Source organism: Carex rostrata, chromosome 1, assembly GCF_964058835.1.
Source record: "Carex rostrata chromosome 1, lpCarRost1.2, whole genome shotgun sequence".
Taxonomy (NCBI): Eukaryota; Viridiplantae; Streptophyta; class Magnoliopsida; order Poales; family Cyperaceae; genus Carex; species Carex rostrata.
In genome coordinates this window covers 3,544,749-3,562,376 of record NC_135918.1, presented here as the reverse complement: position 1 = coordinate 3,562,376, position 17,628 = coordinate 3,544,749, and the positions used below count along the sequence as shown (strand labels likewise).

The following is a 17,628-nucleotide window of genomic DNA, read 5'->3' as shown; positions in this document are numbered from 1 at the left end:
TATAACAATATATACAATATTTATATGATGCACATAAAAAAATGAAATTTGATGCAAGTTTAAAAACTTCCAACGTCTATATTTAACTGTATTTTGATACATTAAAAAAAAATATGTTTATAATTGTTTTTATTTTTTGAACACTTTTTAAATTAATTCATTTTTTAGTCACTAATTCTCAATTAAAATATATTATCAAGATTGTTAAATATTCATTGTAATGGATCCCAACTCAAAATTAAATGAAAACAAATTCAGCTATAAAATTAATTTACAGATCGTTTGAACGGATAACTAATTAATTTTCAAATTGCACCAAAATTATTGATGGATGTTATTAATTAAAAAAATGTTCGTCATCTGAATTTAACGTTCTCTATGCATGAATCAAGGAGTACTTGATCAAGTTCAATTCCACTTAAATACATGTAAAAGCTGAGTAATGAACTTAACTTTCGTTAAGCTGTGAGGAAAAGGAATAATGAATTTTATCATATAATTCGGAAAAAAAAAAAGGTAAAATTTATCAGCTATACTAGCTATTAGTGATTATAATGGGGTCGAAGCTTGATCTAAACAGATCGATAGAGCGTGGATTTTCTTTTAAATTTTAAATCTTAACCGTAGTTGTCAAGTATAATTACATTGACTGTTTCACATCTACAACCATCATTAAAATTAAAATGACGAGTGTCGTCTCTTGATATGCTACTATCATACGACTGTCTTGTGTGGGTCGGAAAATAAAGAAGTTGGTTTTAAAAGTGAGGCTATGATAATATGCATATTACATATTAGCATGTGATATGCATGAATTTTTTTATTTTCAAAGTTTAAATAGTCAATTCAAATTATTAAATAGAATTTTACTATGAAAATATACTTAAAGACCACAATTTATATTTTTTTTTTGAAATTTGTTTAAATAGGTAGAAAACTCCAGCTTTCAAATGGCTCAGAATTTTTAGATCAAATGATTTTCTACTTATTTAAAAATAAATAGTAAAATAATTCTAAAAAATATAAAATTGGTCCAAGTAAATTTTCATATAAATATCATGCTTAATAGATTTATATTGACTGTTTGAATTCTAAAAATAAAAATAAAAATTTAGGGTATGAATTGATTCGTTACATGCATATTACCATAGTTTCACGATAGGTTTTAATCAAGATTAAGATATGTAGACAGAACAACATGGTATGAGTTGATTCGTTATATGCATATAATCCATTCTATTATTAAGCACGTTGGGTGTCCGATCCGCCAACGGCTACGATTGAAAGTTGAAATTTCAGATTTAATCTCACCCCTCCAATTACTTCATTTTTCTTCTTTTGATTAAATGCATCTGAATAATATGTAGAAGTCTAAATTTAACTAAAAATATTTTTTTAATAATAAAAATACAATAATAAATAAGGTTATACAAACATTTTTTTGTACTATTCTGAATAGTTAAAATATTATTTGACTAAATATAAGTTATAATAGTAGAATGATAAATTGTAATTTTATAATTGAGAATTATTAAAAGGACCCAAATGCCATTTCTATTTTTTACTTGTGAATTTTATGAAACTTGAATCATATTAATTTATATTTGAGCAATGATCAAATGCATCATATTTTCTTGTCTCATATTTTTATCTTTGTTTTTAAAATTCAAATAGTTGATCTGAATCGTTCAATATAATATATATATATTAAAATATGCTTGGAGACCAATTTTATATTTTCTTTTCAAAATTGTTTACTATATATTTAAATATGTACAAAATTATTTTTTCAGAAGAAGATAATCATCTAACGATAGTAATTTTATATTTATCTTAAAAAATAGTAAAAAAAATCCAAAATAAAATAAAATTTGGTCTCCAAGTTACAATTTATTATGGAATCTTGTTGAGCGTTTTATATCGACTTTTTGAGCTTTAAAAATGAAGGTAAGGATGTGAGGTACAATTAAAGCATGAAAGACACGAAGTATTTGAACTCTACTCATTTCAGAAACCACACTAAATAAAAAGATATAAGTAGGAAACCACATGTTTATTGAAGCTGAAATTCCTAGAATATATATTTGATAACCTCCACCTTCATGCAACAATTTGTGTCAAAAAAAAAAAAAAACATTAAAATCCCTACTGAAACCAAAGGCGGAGTTTGACTATTGTTTTTGGAAGACAATGATAAAAAATTAATGTTAAAAAAACCTCAATGATCGGCCTTTTAAATGAAGATCTAGAGAGTTTGAATTTTGAAAGAGAAAAACTACAATATATTCTGACATATATTAATGTTATAAGTACTTAATTTTTTGTTAGCCCATAACATTAAAAAACATCAGTTGGTATAAAGATTATGGTACTTGGAGGATTAAATAATGAACTACTTCAAATATAAATCACCCAGGAGTGAGTCTATGGTACTATGCATATCATGGGTTGTTACCGTGCTACAGCTCTATATTCGATTTTTCAAATCCTAACGGTCGATCCGAACCATTCACCTTGTTCTCCATATTAATATGTGTTTGGAGACCAAATTTTACATTTTTTGAAATTTTTTTACTATTTTTTTAGATATTTAGAAAATCACTTGATCTGAAAATTCTGGACCATCCAAAAACAGTGATTTTCAATAAATCTAAAAAAATAGTAAAAAAATTTCAAAAAATGTAAAATTTGATCTCCAAACACATATTAATATGGAGAACAAGATGAATGGTTCGGATTGACCGTTAGGATTTGAAAACTCGAATATAGAGCCGTAACACAGTCCCAAATCATAATATGGATAGTACCATAGACTCACTCAATCACCCAGTATATTATCAATCTATTATTTTTTTTTAAATAATCTCAAAACCTAGGTGCATTTAGTGGTATAGAACAAAGTGAAAGGCCCGTTGTAAAGCCTACAATAAAAAGAACGTGACATTGGGTTCAATACTTTACTAGACCCGGCCCATGAATATAAAAGGAGATAACAAGTTTAGTCCAGACCATACACTTGGCCCTTCTTTTCTACTCTCCAGACTCATAATCTCTTTCATCTCTAAAAGTGACAAAATCTGATCCCATCCGACGTCCAACCTGATTCAATTCAAATCCGACTGTCTTCATTTGTTTGGAAAAATCTTATCTCGACCAATTCAGATTCGAGAAAATCCGAGATCCGAACATGACGCGGAGTTAGATGACACGAAACCCAATAAAACCCAACCTAATCTGACACGTGATCTTTATATTCTCCTAAGTCAAATGAACTTGATCCGACCTAAACATCACCTGACTTGACAAATCTCACTCAACTCAAAAAATCTGTTTGTTCTGATCCTATCCAAACTTAGAGAAAGTTAAACTGACCTGAATCCGAGTTCGATCTGGTCCAATCGGACCTGCCCGAAATTCAAAAATGATCCAAAATTGAATGACTCAACCGAACATGACCCAATCCGACAATTCTCAAAATCAAACCTACCTAAACACTCAGCGCGGACGCTCACCTTAAGCACATTATTGAATTAAAACAACCACCATACACTTAGTAGAGCGAGAGGAGTGTTTCTGCGTTTTTTTTTTCTTTTCTTTGATCTGCGTGTTTTTTTTTTTCTTTTTGTCGCCAGTCCGGCAAACAGAGATAGAGGGGCGAGCCACGAGCATGTATTTTTTTTTTCGTTTGACAAACAGAGAGAGACAGAAAGAGATAGGGCAGCGCAGCTTTCTTCATTTTTCTATTCGATGTATTCTAATCAATTAATGGGCCGCACCTTTCTTAATTTTTTCCAAAAAGTCACGACAAATGTGAGATATCTCAGAGAATGTTGTCACACCCCCGATCCGGAGGTGAGACGATTCTACCGTGTCTATTTTTCATACAATATACGTAACACTAGGTATGGATCTTTTATGCATTGCCAATAGCATCCATTATTTTTGTCACATACCAATTTATTTACAATAATTATCTGACATTTTACGGTGGATGATGCTAGATTAATACTCTCTGCACCATGTTAGATAAAATAACCCCAAATCTCATACCTTTAGGTGGCCCTGCTGTCAATTATAACCTGGAATCGCTCTTTATCTTCATATAATAAACCTGTAACCCACAAGGGGAAACGAGTGAGAAATAATAAATTATTTCTCAGTACTGATTGCCACTCAGATTATTGGATTCGAAGGAAATCCATATTCAGAATGAAATCACCACACGAGAAATTATCAGTTCAGTTCTATAATGACGAATGCAAATGCTCAATAATAGTATCCAATTGAACAACAAAAATTATATAAATAAATCAGAACTCTAAGAATCTTATCAGAATAAATGGTTTGGGTCAAAATCTTTTAATACTTTAAGTATGGTAACGTTTGGGACCTAATCTTTATAACCACTAAGTCTGGTAATGTTTGGTTTCTTAACTTTACAATTTCTAGTCTGGTAACACTGATAGATACTATAACATGTATCTGTCGTGTCAGGGCTTATACCGTTCTATCTATCCCAACACATGATTAATAGAAACAATACGAAATCAATATCACAATACTGTCATTATCAGAAAGAAAATCAATGATAAGACAGTTACCACAGTTCATTAGTCTTACAGTCACATTTCACATTTATTCAATATCCCCTATCCAACCGGTACTGGATTCAGTTGGGGCCATTCACCATATGCGCATAAGGGTCCTAGAGTAAAGTCTAGTAGCTAGCTAGACTTTACGTATAATAATCTTTTTTCTCCACTATATGGAGGTTCAAGGATTTCAGTATTCAATATTCATTCAATTCAATCACTGTGGTCTCAATCAATCATTTGCAATAAGAATAAACCAATCGATAAACAATATCAACATGACAGTCAACAGACTTACCTGTAATTCAGTTTCAGTTGTATTGGTCTATGCATATGATGCAACAGTTCAATCAATGCAGTCAATCAAATATTCAAAATGCACAGCGAGTTACGATTTAATTCCTAATTATGAATCTCAGACTAATCTAATAACCTCGCACCTGATATCGTAGGGCAAATTGAACGATCAGTCATTGCATATTAATTGTTCTGAACGGTCCCGTCAAGTATCGCTTCACAATAATCAATACCTATGACATAATAATATTTCCTCAATTACAAATTATAAAATAATTGTTAACAAAATCATTTACATATACTTAGTAATTGATTCATGTTTTTGTTAATCGTCATTAATTAAAAGCATCATGTACAACTAATCATTTCCTTAATTCATTTACATCAATTAACTTTTTACCGTAACTCAGGTTCAATTTCATAACTTTGTTCTTTTAAATAGAGGATAGTTTAGATATCTAACCTTGTACAACTTAAATGGATTGCTTGTAATAGACTCTTTGTCATTGCTAGTTACATTAGAGATGTGATCTATATAAGACCCATGTACAGTGTAATTGAACTCGATCAAGAAATAACAAAGATTTCATTCTCAATCTTCAATATTATATACTTAGTACTTCTGACAAGTTTTGTATTAGTAAGCTTATGGTAATTTAATAGGTCAATTCCTCCAATTCTTCTATTTTAACAATTCGATCCCTGGAACCGGAATAATGGATAAGACCTGCTGGTACTGATCGGTACCATGGTCAGAACAACATCCTTAATATCACCATAACAATAAAACACTAATATAGGGCTAGTTGGAGGTTGGTACCGGGTTTGGGTTTAAACTCACATCCACGTCATAATTGGTATAGGTACAAGTATATAAGAATAAGATTACATATGGATTTTCTATATCTTCTACAAATATAGTTTTTCGGTTCTAAATAATCCAATAAACCTTTTTGTTTATTTCACAGCCAAAGCAAGCTTTAACTTTCTTAATTTCAGTTTTAATCAAGAACTCTAAATTGTGCTCGAAAAAAAAAGTAAATAAATAATATAGAAGAAGTATACCAATTCCTGTGCCACACGTGACAAGAGAGGCAAATTTAGCACATAGAGCAAGCAAGGCTCCAAATCAAAATATACTCAAAAGGGAGAGGGAACCCCCCCGCAGGTTATCTTGTGAAGATAAAACAAAGATTTTGTGTGAGAGAGTTTAGATGGGTAATAGAGCAAGCAACTCTTAAGTGAGCTGTATGTGGCACGCTGGAACAAAGAAGCATTGCCACGTAGAGAGAGAGAGAGAAATCTAAATGAAAATAGGTACTAACACGTGGGTCCCCATGTAAAATTTTCAGTTTCAACCTCCAAGTTTTCAGAATTTGTAGATTAGTCTCACATATGTTAATTATTTCTTATTTTAATTGTTGCATATATATATATATATTTATACACTTTCTCAAATATATTGATTCTTATACGTTATCATTTATTAACTTCTTAATACCATGTGTTGTTAACTTGTTTTTAAGAAAAATAATCTCTTGAAATAATACATATTTCACTGAAAACTTCATCTAGACGTTTCATATATTATTTTCAGTAATTAATCTCATATATGTATTTTGCATAGTGTTACAATGCGGACCAGTTATTTACAAAGTTAATTGGGCAATTATTTACAAAGTTTAGTATACAATGGGACAGTTATTTTAATTTGGGCTACAGGGTAGAGCAATATCAATTTCCAAGATAGGATAAGGTTCAAAATCTAGTCTTTGTAAATTAGTTTTCGATTTTCATGGTGGAACAGTTGCCGCTACAGTAGATCCGCCCCTGATTGTCATGGTTGAATGCTTAACTTTTTTCTACCCACACCTCATTACCCACGGTGATCATCCAATCAAGTCGTGGGTAAATATATAGAACCCTCATTCTTTACTCACGGTAAAGTTTTTTGAACCACAGCAACCATGGTCCAACCGTGTATATATATATGTTCTCCGACCATCTCACTTCCTTGTTTACCCACAGTTCATTAAAAAAAAATTGGAACCATGACTAATAGCGTGTTAGTAATTAACCTTTTTGAAGTATTTGGCGTTAAAAAAATCAAGAATTTATTACTGTTCTCTAATCAAGTTATGACAGGAATTTCTGGTATACCATCACAAACAACTTAAATAAAACAAAATACAAACTATACAAATGGACCCACTGATTATAACCTCATATTTTCTTTTGATTACTAGATCTGCAATGAAATTTCCCGTTGCATAATTTGTAGAAACAAAACCACTGTTATATATAATATCACTTTCACAATTTTGTTAATGCTTCTTTTTCTTGAACAAAGAAGTGAAGTGAACTTCCTGTCAAACTTATTGCATCCCCGAATGAGATGTCAACGTCAGTAATCTTGTTGCAAAAGTATAAGGAATATTGAGATAACTTATAAATTATAGGAAAGTGATTTAAGAACTCTCTTCAGGTTGGGAGTCGTTTCTTGTTGCATTATTCTACCTTAATTGGTATTAAATTTCCAAGACCAACTAGGCAACGGTAACGTACGTAAAGCAAAAGGCGCCGCCCATTCAAGATTTGTTAAAAATGAGGTCAAAGAAGACATCTATGCGATATATATATTATTCAAATTTGTCCGATGCTAGTAAAGAGAAATTAATTTAGCTAAAAATTAGTTGAAAGTTTTAGAATTTAGTTTCATATATATATATATATATAGAGGTTGGCTAAGATCAAAGTGGTAGTTTCTGAGCTTTGGTGCTACCAATTCGTTTTTCAATTTTTAAATTTCAAAACGTTGATCCGAACCGTTCAAGCTGATCCAACGGTGGCTTCTGATTTTACTGTTTTGTTAAGCCACCGTTGGATCAACGATTTTCAAAGTGGCTTAATAAATAGTAAAAAAATTCATAAAAATGTAAAATTTGGTCTTCAAGCACAATTTAATATGGAGAACAACTTGAATGGTTCAGATCGACATTTTGAACTTTGAAAATTAAAAAACGAATTGGTAGCACCAAAGCTCAGGAACTACCACTTTGATCTTAGCCAACCTCTATATATATATATATATATATATATATATATATATATATATGCCCCTTGCTACATTAAGCACATTGAACCAAACACTCAGCGCAGACGCTATACCTTGCCTCCCTGTAAAGTAATTTGACCAAATGAGTAAGAAAGATATAGATGTATGAGGAGGGTTCAAATGCCTCCATTTTTTGTGCCTTCATCATGCCTCCATTTTTAAAAGCTTAAATAACTCAAAGTTTAAAACTTAAACGTCAAAATAAAACCGTTAGATGTAATCTATGTTATTTTCTCTATGTGCCCATAAAAAATTATCACATTTTGATTTTGCTTTTATATGAATCAATAAGTTGAAAAATCAACGTCTAGAAATTATCCAAATTTGTATACATTTTTACAAGTTCAAGATGACAATCAAAACAAAGTTGGAATGCCATAATTTTTTACATGTGCATAGATAAAATGATATAGTTCATATCCAACGGTTTTATTTTGAATTTTAAGATTTAAATTTTGAGTTATTAAAGTTTTTAAAAATGGAGGCATCATGGAGGCACAAAAAATGGAGGCATTTGAACCCTCCTCTAGATGTATACATATATAATTAATTAGTTAACATGGAGATTATTTTACATTTTCGTGTAATCTGTGAGCTAAGGTACTCCAAGACATAGCAAATTAACATGTACCGAAATGGAAAAAATGTTAGTTAATGTTTTGTGAGTTAAAAATATAATTTAATATAAAATATAAATAACATGGATGTAATATATTTAGCCAGCATTCTCATATATCTTCTGTTTTGCATGATATTTGTACTGCCAGCCTACATTGACAATACGTAATGGTCTCAGTTTTTTATTTATGATTTATAGATGGATTTACGACTTTCTAATATTGAGATGGCTTTTATTGGAGCAATCAGAAAATATAACTGAAAATGTGACCCACTTTAAAATTAACAAATTAATTGATATCTACAATGCATACACTAAAGCTTTATTCAATGACACATAATAGCTCTAAGCCTGCCTAACAAAATTATCACAACCTTGGTGATATTAGATCATCAGAATACATCGATCAACCCAAAATCTTTCTTGAATGATCGACTAATTAATTTTCAACTCCAACCCCTAAAAAATCTATAAATGGAACATCATTTCTCTTCAATGGCTCATTACTTGCACTCTCATTGATTATATGATCATTTTCGTGTTCAAAATTCCCTTTTAATCTCATATTAGGAATAGGCATTACCACTTGCTTGTTAGTACTATGCCCAAAATTATATCTTTGGGAGTACACATCACCACTTGCACCAAACCCTAGAGCTGGTGAGCTAAAATTTGACCTAGAGAAGGCCCAAAATGATCCCCTACTATTATTGTTCTCCTTTGAGCCAGAGTTCCCAAAGTCGAAATGAAAACGGTGAGAAGTACTGCTAGAATCTGTGCCAAATAATCTGCTTATGTTGTTATCTGACGTGCTTTGTAAAATGTGATCTGAAGAGGATCTTTTAGTATAAAGACGCGATCTTTCACGTTGGCGCCGCGCCATTATGACGTGCCAATGGTTTTTAACTGCATTATCTGTGCGGCCCGGAAAGAGTCTGGCAATAAGGGCCCACTTGTTTCCGTGAACCCTGTGTGCAGTTAAGAGGCGCTCCTCTTCTTCTTCAGTGAAGGGTCTTTTGTTGATCCTTGGGTCAAGTTGGTTAAACCACCTTAACCTACAGCTCTTTCCTGTCATATATATAGAAAATAATATTATTAATATTCCAGAAGTTAAAGGACCATAATGCACTTTGAAATTGGGAATTAGAATATCCAGTTGATTGAATGCTAAAATGTTTAATTTTCATCAAAGATTGAAGAAATTAAGCAAATGAATTATTTTTGTTTGTGATAATAAAGAAGAAAGATTAATTATGTGGATAGGTTCCCTCGTTGTGTGTATGCATGAATATATAGGAAAGTTATGTATATATGTTCACTGAATGCATATATGTTTAAATAAAGGAAGTGAACTAGCAATAAGAAAACAGAAGTACAAGAGAAAATTTTCTCCATATATATAACATGAGTAGAACTAGGGTGTAATGTCCTCATCAAGATATATTAATGAGCACACCTTCAAAAGACTATCGTATTGATTTCGAACTACGAATTCAAACCGTTGAAATTCAAGTATTTCGTGAATGATGCATATACATGCAAAAAATTTAAAATTTCGAATTCATTTAGTACATGGTCACAAACCGTTGAAATTCAAGTATTTCGTGAATGATGCATATACATGCAAAAAATTTAAAGTTTCGAATTAATTTAGTACATGGTCAAGCGGTCAAAAAAAATGAAAAAATAATACATAAAACAATTAAAAAAATAACTTATAAAATGTTCATTGTTGTGCCCGCTTAACCTTGTACTAAATAAATTCGAAATTTTAAAAATTTTGCATGCATCACTTACGAAGTACTTGGATTTCAACGGTTTGAATTAATTAGTAGTTCGAAGTCAATCCGATAGTATTTCGGAGGTGTGCTCACCGACCCCTCTTGGTGAGCACATCACACCCTAGTTTTGCTCTATATAACATATATAAGCAAAAGTAACGATTATGCCATGTTAATTTACATAAGTGTACACTTCCTCAGAGCAAAGATTATATCAAAATTTACAGAGGACGCGAAAACAACATGCTTAAAGTTCTTATATGTATTTAGTAGAAAGCTTGGACAAAGTGATCAACTTCTAAGTAATTTATTACATGTTTGTATGTATGTTTTAGCGTGTAATTTTTTTTTATAAAATATTACAGGAAAAAACACCCAAATAACGAAACAGATTTAAAGGAAAACAGACTCGTGATTCCTATTATACAACAAAACAAAAAAAATAGAAGTAAGAAAAAAGATTTATTCAACGTACGTAATTATAATTATGAAATAAGTCCACTTCTTTTGAAATCAAAACAATATTTGTTTCTCTTTGCCCATTGAAATTTTGGAATTACAATTTCCTTAACATCAATAAACATGTAGCTATAGAAAGATTAATCTGAACTTTACTTTTTGAAATTATTATTGATAATTTGTATAAAAAAAATTAGCATATGACTTGTATTAAAAGCTCATATCTGAGCTCACAAGGGATGAAATCTTATTGTATACACATAAATTTTGGGAAATTACTCAATATAATATCAAAACAAAGGAAACTCATATACATAACATAATTTTACTTAAAGTTAAACTACACAAAATCAAGAGCTTACTTATATTTATGTAAATAAATGAATTAACCAACCTGATCTCCCTTGTAACTTTTCAGCAATCGAATTCCAGTTCTGTGGGCCATATTGCTCCACTAGTTGTCGCAGCTTCTCATCTTCACCAGGCCTCCAATGGCCTCTGGGACACACCTTTGTGCTTTCAGATGCATTGCTTGTAGATGAAGAACCCATGCTTTCTGATCTGTGTGCAATTGCTTCTACCCGTAAGTCAAGATACCAGGAATTAAAAGTAACTAGGTTGAGAGAGGAAGATGAGTACTTGAGAAGAGGAGGGGGGAGATGGGATTATAAGTATATACAACTCAAGAAAGGAGAGTTGGGTTTTGATTTTTAGGGCTTGGATGGCAAGTCCTTTTTCTCAGTTTTACACGAAAAAAAGAGAGAGGGGCTTTAATAGTAGCAAGTAGAAACATTCCACATATGAATAATGGAACCCACTTCAGGTTCAGTACTTTCTCTACATTGCACCAAACAGAAATAAATTTATTGGTTGTTTAAGACTAAATCAACGGCTCTGAGGCTATATCAAAACATACTGATTAATACCACTGATGTTGTGAGTTGTGACATTAGGTCAAGGATGACTGCATTAATTACAGTTTAAATGGGGACATATATTTCCTGCCAACAGATATATGGCTGATCCTATGGTAATATTCTTCATATCAAACTTCACCAGTACTACTTCTTTTGCTTAAATTAAACCGCTTACTATGTCTTTATAATTATTATATAAAATCTTCATGCTATTTATATATATCTGCAACGAGGACAACGATCAATAATTAAAACAAGTTGGCAACGGCTTCATTGTTACATAACCATGCAAATTGTGCAATTATTATATATATGTACTGTTGGGCCTCAATTAATGAATGGAAGTGATTACATCAATTATCAGCATAGGACGCTTGCAAAACTGAACTAACATACAAATATTTAACATGGTAATCAGTAAGGTTACATTAATTATGATCCTAGTATGGTTCTTATAAAGCTTAGCTCTACATTAATTTCCTTCTAATTACACATGGTTGGGTTAGATTTACTTGACTTTAATTAGCTAAAATGATTGAGCCATACTTTAATATCGAACATTTGGCTTGTATATATTATTATATCATCCCGAGGTAATTTACGTTAGAAAAACAAGCACCTAGTTATCATTATTAATTATGTGTGTCTATATATACTTGTACACAGATGTGTATTTTAAAACCTTTATGCACTGTGTATATATGTATTCAACGTCAAGCTAACTAATTAGAGACATATATTCAAAGTACATAATTAAGCACACTATGCCAAACTGTATTACTATATGAAAGACAATTTTCTGACATATATATACACCCTTCCAATGAAATTTTGAAAATATTTAAAGGCACTTCCAAAATGGTTAGACCGTTTTATATGATAGTTGGAAGGCACTATGCAAGCATTAATTAAATTTGGAGCTAGCTCTCTCAAGGAAAGTTAGGTGAACATATGCATGTCAAAGTCTAACCAACTAGGGAGTTCCTTACCATATAAGAACATGAGATATGTACGAGATTTAAAAGCTTTAAAGGATGCCACATGGAATAGCTACCCTCAGAATAGCCCTGAATTGCATGAAATTACTATTCTTGTAGCGTGCAATGAAGTCCAGCTGCTCAATAAGTTGAACAGTTCAACAAATGCAAGAATTTGTTGTAGTGTTAATTAATTTTATTCTCTCTCTCTCTCTCTCTCTCTCTCTCACACACACACACACACAGACACACAAATGCACAAGTACGTCACACACTATGGCGAGGAGGTTCCCACATCAGTTAAACTTCCTTTTTCGTATTGCCATCTGAACTTAATTTCTAGCTAGATATGAAAATTGGATAGGGTTTCAACATATAAGCTAGCTAGCAAGCTTCGCAGAGAACGGAACCCAATTTAACAAACAATTAAAATATCAAAAGATATAATATTTAAGAACAAGGGATGGTTTCGTGGCAGCAACTTACAGCACCAACTAACAAAAACCAGAGTTTATTAGTCAAAGTAGCTTCACCAGCTGAAGCTTGTTCTTTGCTAGAAACCGAAATTGTCTAACGCTTTTATATATCTTTTTCACTTATGATCTAACCTTCTCTCCATTTCTCAAGACAGGAAACTGTCCATTCCATAGATATCTATAAAGAGAAGTTTACTCACAAAAAAAAATGTAGTTAGTATATGCCTATACATGCAGGTTAAGTGTTGCTACTCTTTTAATATAACCATAAAGCTGAATTGTCAAGAACACTTACACCAACACATTGTTGGTTTCTTTTTTTTTTGGTTGATTTTATGGATTCCAATTAAAATAAAGAGGCTAATAAATTATTGAGATATATATATATATAGTTAATTTCACTTTATTGTAGATACTAACCTTACATATATGTATATGTGTGTTATCCTCATGAATTAGTACAGTGTAATATACATTTTATTATTACATCCTCTCCGTCTAGTCTTATCATACCTAGAAGGTCTTTGTTCCAGTGACCAGTGCCCTCGACATTGCTCCCTCATTTCACCATTGTCGTTGTGCCTGGGACCCACACAATCAAACTTTGTAGGAGCTATACCTTTTTATCAGTGAGAGCAAAGGCCATATGGAGGGCACCATATATTTTACCTAAAAATTATCTATATATTCTCAACGTATTATATACCTCATGGGATATACAATAAAATCAATTCTCATTTTGTCAACATTATAATTTTTAATACAAAAATTAGCTTAAAAATGGAATAAGTCTTCACATGCTACAAATTAAATAAGCGAACAAAATTGTGAAGTTGATATCAGAAAATTAGCACCTTTCATAAAACAAAATTTGCACAAAATTATACAGCCAAATATGCAAATAAAAAAGGAAATTAAGAGGCAGCAAATTAATGTTAGTATATGATTCATCTTAAAACCATCAATTGAATTAATCCAAAAAATCTTTTGAAAATTTATACGTAGTTAAATGTCAATAATCTAATAATTAAAATATTTCATCTGTAATCTCTCTATATGCAAATCTGTATGACGTTTACGCAGCTTTACACAAAATTAACAGCATTGCCTACATATGCTAAATAAAAAAATTGAAAAAGCACATTCCAAAAAAAAAAACAAAAGTTTTTTACATGTCGAGATTTAATCTTTGATCAATTAAAATAATATTTTTTACGTTTAAAATTCGGATGAGAGAATCTATTGTGAATTAATTGTGAATATTAAAGTTAAAAAGTTAGACCCCCCACACACACACATCTTTATTTTTAAAAAAAGAAGTACTTTTACTTGTCTGAATCATGAACTGGAGAGGAGGTGAACGGTCTTCCAAAGTGTGTAGTAAGATGAAATAGCAGTCGCAACGGCCGTCATTATTTAAATACTTCTGGATACCTAATCTCTTAGTTGATTACCTTCATCTAATACTTGCTGATGCGCTAGCTTCCTTTTAGTCTTTTTTTTATTTTTACGAAATCGTTTTAGGCCTATTATTTGCTCTGAAAATTATAGTTAGGTCTCCCGCGCGCTTGTCCTCTGGGTGATGTACCAAACGCTATAACAAAATAATATAATATATTATATACATTAAAAGTGATAACGAAAACAAGCAAAATTTCATCTGTTATTCATGTCACAGTAGATGAACATTGATACATCTGCCGAGCTTCTTGAATTATTTCACGTGCAGTATATAATTTTAAATTAATAAATACAACTTATGAAAACGTTTTTTTTAGGTAAAAGATAGAGATCAAAATTCTCAATTTCTATATATATTTACGAAAAAAAGTTTCTCAACTGAATTTTGAACATGCACCCTTCCACATGGAGGAGATAACCTTCATCACTAAATGAAACACTGATTTTCAGCTAGCATAAATTTGAAACCAACTGAGCAAAAATAAAATGATAAATAAACTGACCAAAATTATATATGTACATGTTTCAAACACAAGTAAAAGTTTTTCTTTTATTCCTTTAGAACAACAATTAATACTAGAAAGATGAAAACAATAAAACACCATGTTTTTCAAATGCAAGCCGCCTAAAAAATCGTTCAAACCAATGAAGTGTTTTACAAGGTTTACTTTGCCTAAACCTTATCCAAACAATTAGGATAAGAAAAATAGAGAGCGCCCAGGTCTAGTATTGATATTAATTAAATCATATTAATTTGTTTTCTTTTATTTTTGAGATATAATGGGAGTAAAGCCTCTCAATTGTAAATTAATATTTATAAAGGAGTTCTGATCTGAATTTTGACCAGCAACCTTCTACACAATAAATATTGTTTTAGTCACTAGATTAAATTAAGACTGGTTCTCTAATACGTTGATGTTTGTCAAATCAGTGATTAACGTAACATAAAGATGCTATTCAGAGACATCCCACCACAATTTACTACAATAATGTGAAGGTATCTGCAAGAGTAAAAATTACTATTGGCAAAGATAAACTAACAAAATTTGTTATTCCCAAGAATATCACTATTGCCGACAGAAGTATCCGCGAGATACCGAATTTTCTTTTTTTTCACTTTTAGAAACATGAGACAGTTGTCAAAAAAAACATGGGATAAATATTGCAATGCTAATAACATAACATTTAGATAACTTTTTGTTAGCGTGTTATTGATCTGAATTAATTTGACTTTAACCCCCCCCCCCCCCCCCCCCCCCCCCCCCCAATAAATAAATAAAGGAAAATAAATGGTTTTCTTCTTAAGCAAAAAGAAGCCTTATTTAATTTTAATAGGAAGTTTCCTTCGTAGATAATGGAGAGAATTGTACAACGCATGTGTCGTAGAATTGTAGGAAGGGTCCAAAATAATGGAGAAGTTATCCAAAATTGTGCAAATGGTGAAAGAGACCAATGGCCAATGCATGAAAGAGGAAGGAATGACAAGAAAACCGTTTTGAGCCATCAAGAAATTATTTAGAAAAGAAACAATTAAGCCCCACATATTACACAAGCTATCTTAATCACAGGTAACAACCTAAGGTATATAGTAATAAATAAATGCCCAACAACATCAATTTTCTATTACAAAATAACCAACAAGTATCGATAGCTAGATAGTTAAATACTTAACAACCGTAACTTCAAAAACAAATGTCTTGAGATTGGCTTACTTCAGTCAGGATTGGAGCATTTCTGTGAGATTAATTCATTGAATAATTGAATCAAGTACAGGATATTTTTCCATCATTTGAAGTACAGTGTTTTTCTTTTCTTTTCTTTTTTAGAAAAGAAATATATATAAAAGGACCAAATGGACATCAGGACATCAAACAAGGGTGTATATACTGGAGTTTAATGTCATGAAGATTGAGTTCTGGAGTTTTATAATGACATCAAACAAGGGTGCATATAAAAATTGAGTTCTGAAATGTGTGATCTTTTTGTTCTCTTATTTTAGGAAAATCTTCCAATAGAGTACTGCTATACAATAGGTCAAATGTAATAAAATGCTGAAGGATATTTTTGCAGCCATTAATTATCTTCAACTGATTTTCTCAGGAGCCACATGTAATAAAAAAATTAATCATGCATATTGAAATTTATTTGATTTTTTTATATATAGTTTAGCATTCCCTCATAAAATGCTAAATTTGTAATTGTATTTTAGTGGCTAAAATTTTATTGTAGAGATCGATTTGGGTTCAATATAATCCCAACTGCCGCACATTATGCATTTTACATTTCACTTCCATAATCTAAAGTTTCTAATTTTTGCCTATGATTTTTCCAGTGGGGAAAAAGGAGGAGGATCATGCTTTGATACCATGTTTATGGTTTATCACTACAACAAAGTAGACACTTTTTGCGAGGGAAAAAGCGCATTTATGGCAGTCGTCCGTTCCAAAATGAAAAAGCTGAACAATGAGAGTAGTCTGTCACAAAAAGTCATTTTTTTATCCTCGCGAAAAGTATCTCATTCTTGTTGTGTATTCGGAATTTTAGAAAGGAGAGAAACGAGAAAAGATCAATTGTTTTCTCTTTATTTGAACAATAACTATTTATAGATCGACTATATATAGCTAGTCTATACAATTATTGTAGAAAGTATATGCAACAAATCTAATTGTTTCCTTAACCACTAGTATAACAATTCTAAAGATCTAACAAGCTTTTACTGCGGTCAAAGCTCGATCGAGGCTTGAGCAGGTCAATGTTTGCTAACAAATACACAAGCAAGAGGTGGCCGGCTTTTCTTTTAATATCTCAATTTCAATATCATTCAATAGCATTCCAACTCAGAACAATATCATATATATAATTCAATGTTGTAGCTAAATAACTTTTTTTTTTCAATTTGCAGCTAACGCAATAAATTACTATTTGCTGGAATCA

At 31.2% G+C, this 17,628-nt stretch overlaps 1 protein-coding gene and 1 long non-coding RNA gene across 2 annotated transcripts; both read right to left on the bottom strand.

The window, feature by feature from the left end:
• Positions 1–3,919: 3,919 nt before the first annotated feature.
• Positions 3,920–6,090, bottom strand: LOC144565118 (uncharacterized). The gene is made up of 3 exons (XR_013514842.1): positions 5,955–6,090; positions 4,405–5,122; positions 3,920–4,365 (listed from the first exon to the last, which is right to left on the bottom strand). It is a non-coding gene; the product is annotated as an uncharacterized LOC144565118 (long non-coding RNA).
• A 2,812-nt stretch (positions 6,091–8,902) lies between these two features.
• MYB69 (myb domain protein 69) lies at positions 8,903–11,608 on the bottom strand. Its single transcript, XM_078300508.1, has 2 exons — positions 11,258–11,608; positions 8,903–9,691 (listed from the first exon to the last, which is right to left on the bottom strand). The coding sequence occupies exons 1-2, from the start codon at positions 11,412–11,414 to the stop codon at positions 9,063–9,065; spliced, it is 786 nt and encodes a 261-aa protein (XP_078156634.1). The 5' UTR covers positions 11,415–11,608; the 3' UTR covers positions 8,903–9,062.
• Positions 11,609–17,628: the final 6,020 nt, after the last annotated feature.

Excerpts from the sequence above, each read along its gene's own strand:
- MYB69 (XM_078300508.1), bottom strand. The coding sequence starts at position 11,414 with ATGGGTTCTTCATCTACAAGCAATGCATCTGAAAGCACAAAGGTGTGT. Across the intron at positions 9,692-11,257 it reads AAAGTTACAAGGGAGATCAG|GAAAGAGCTGTAGGTTAAGG; the intron begins GTTGGTTAATTC and ends TATATATGACAG.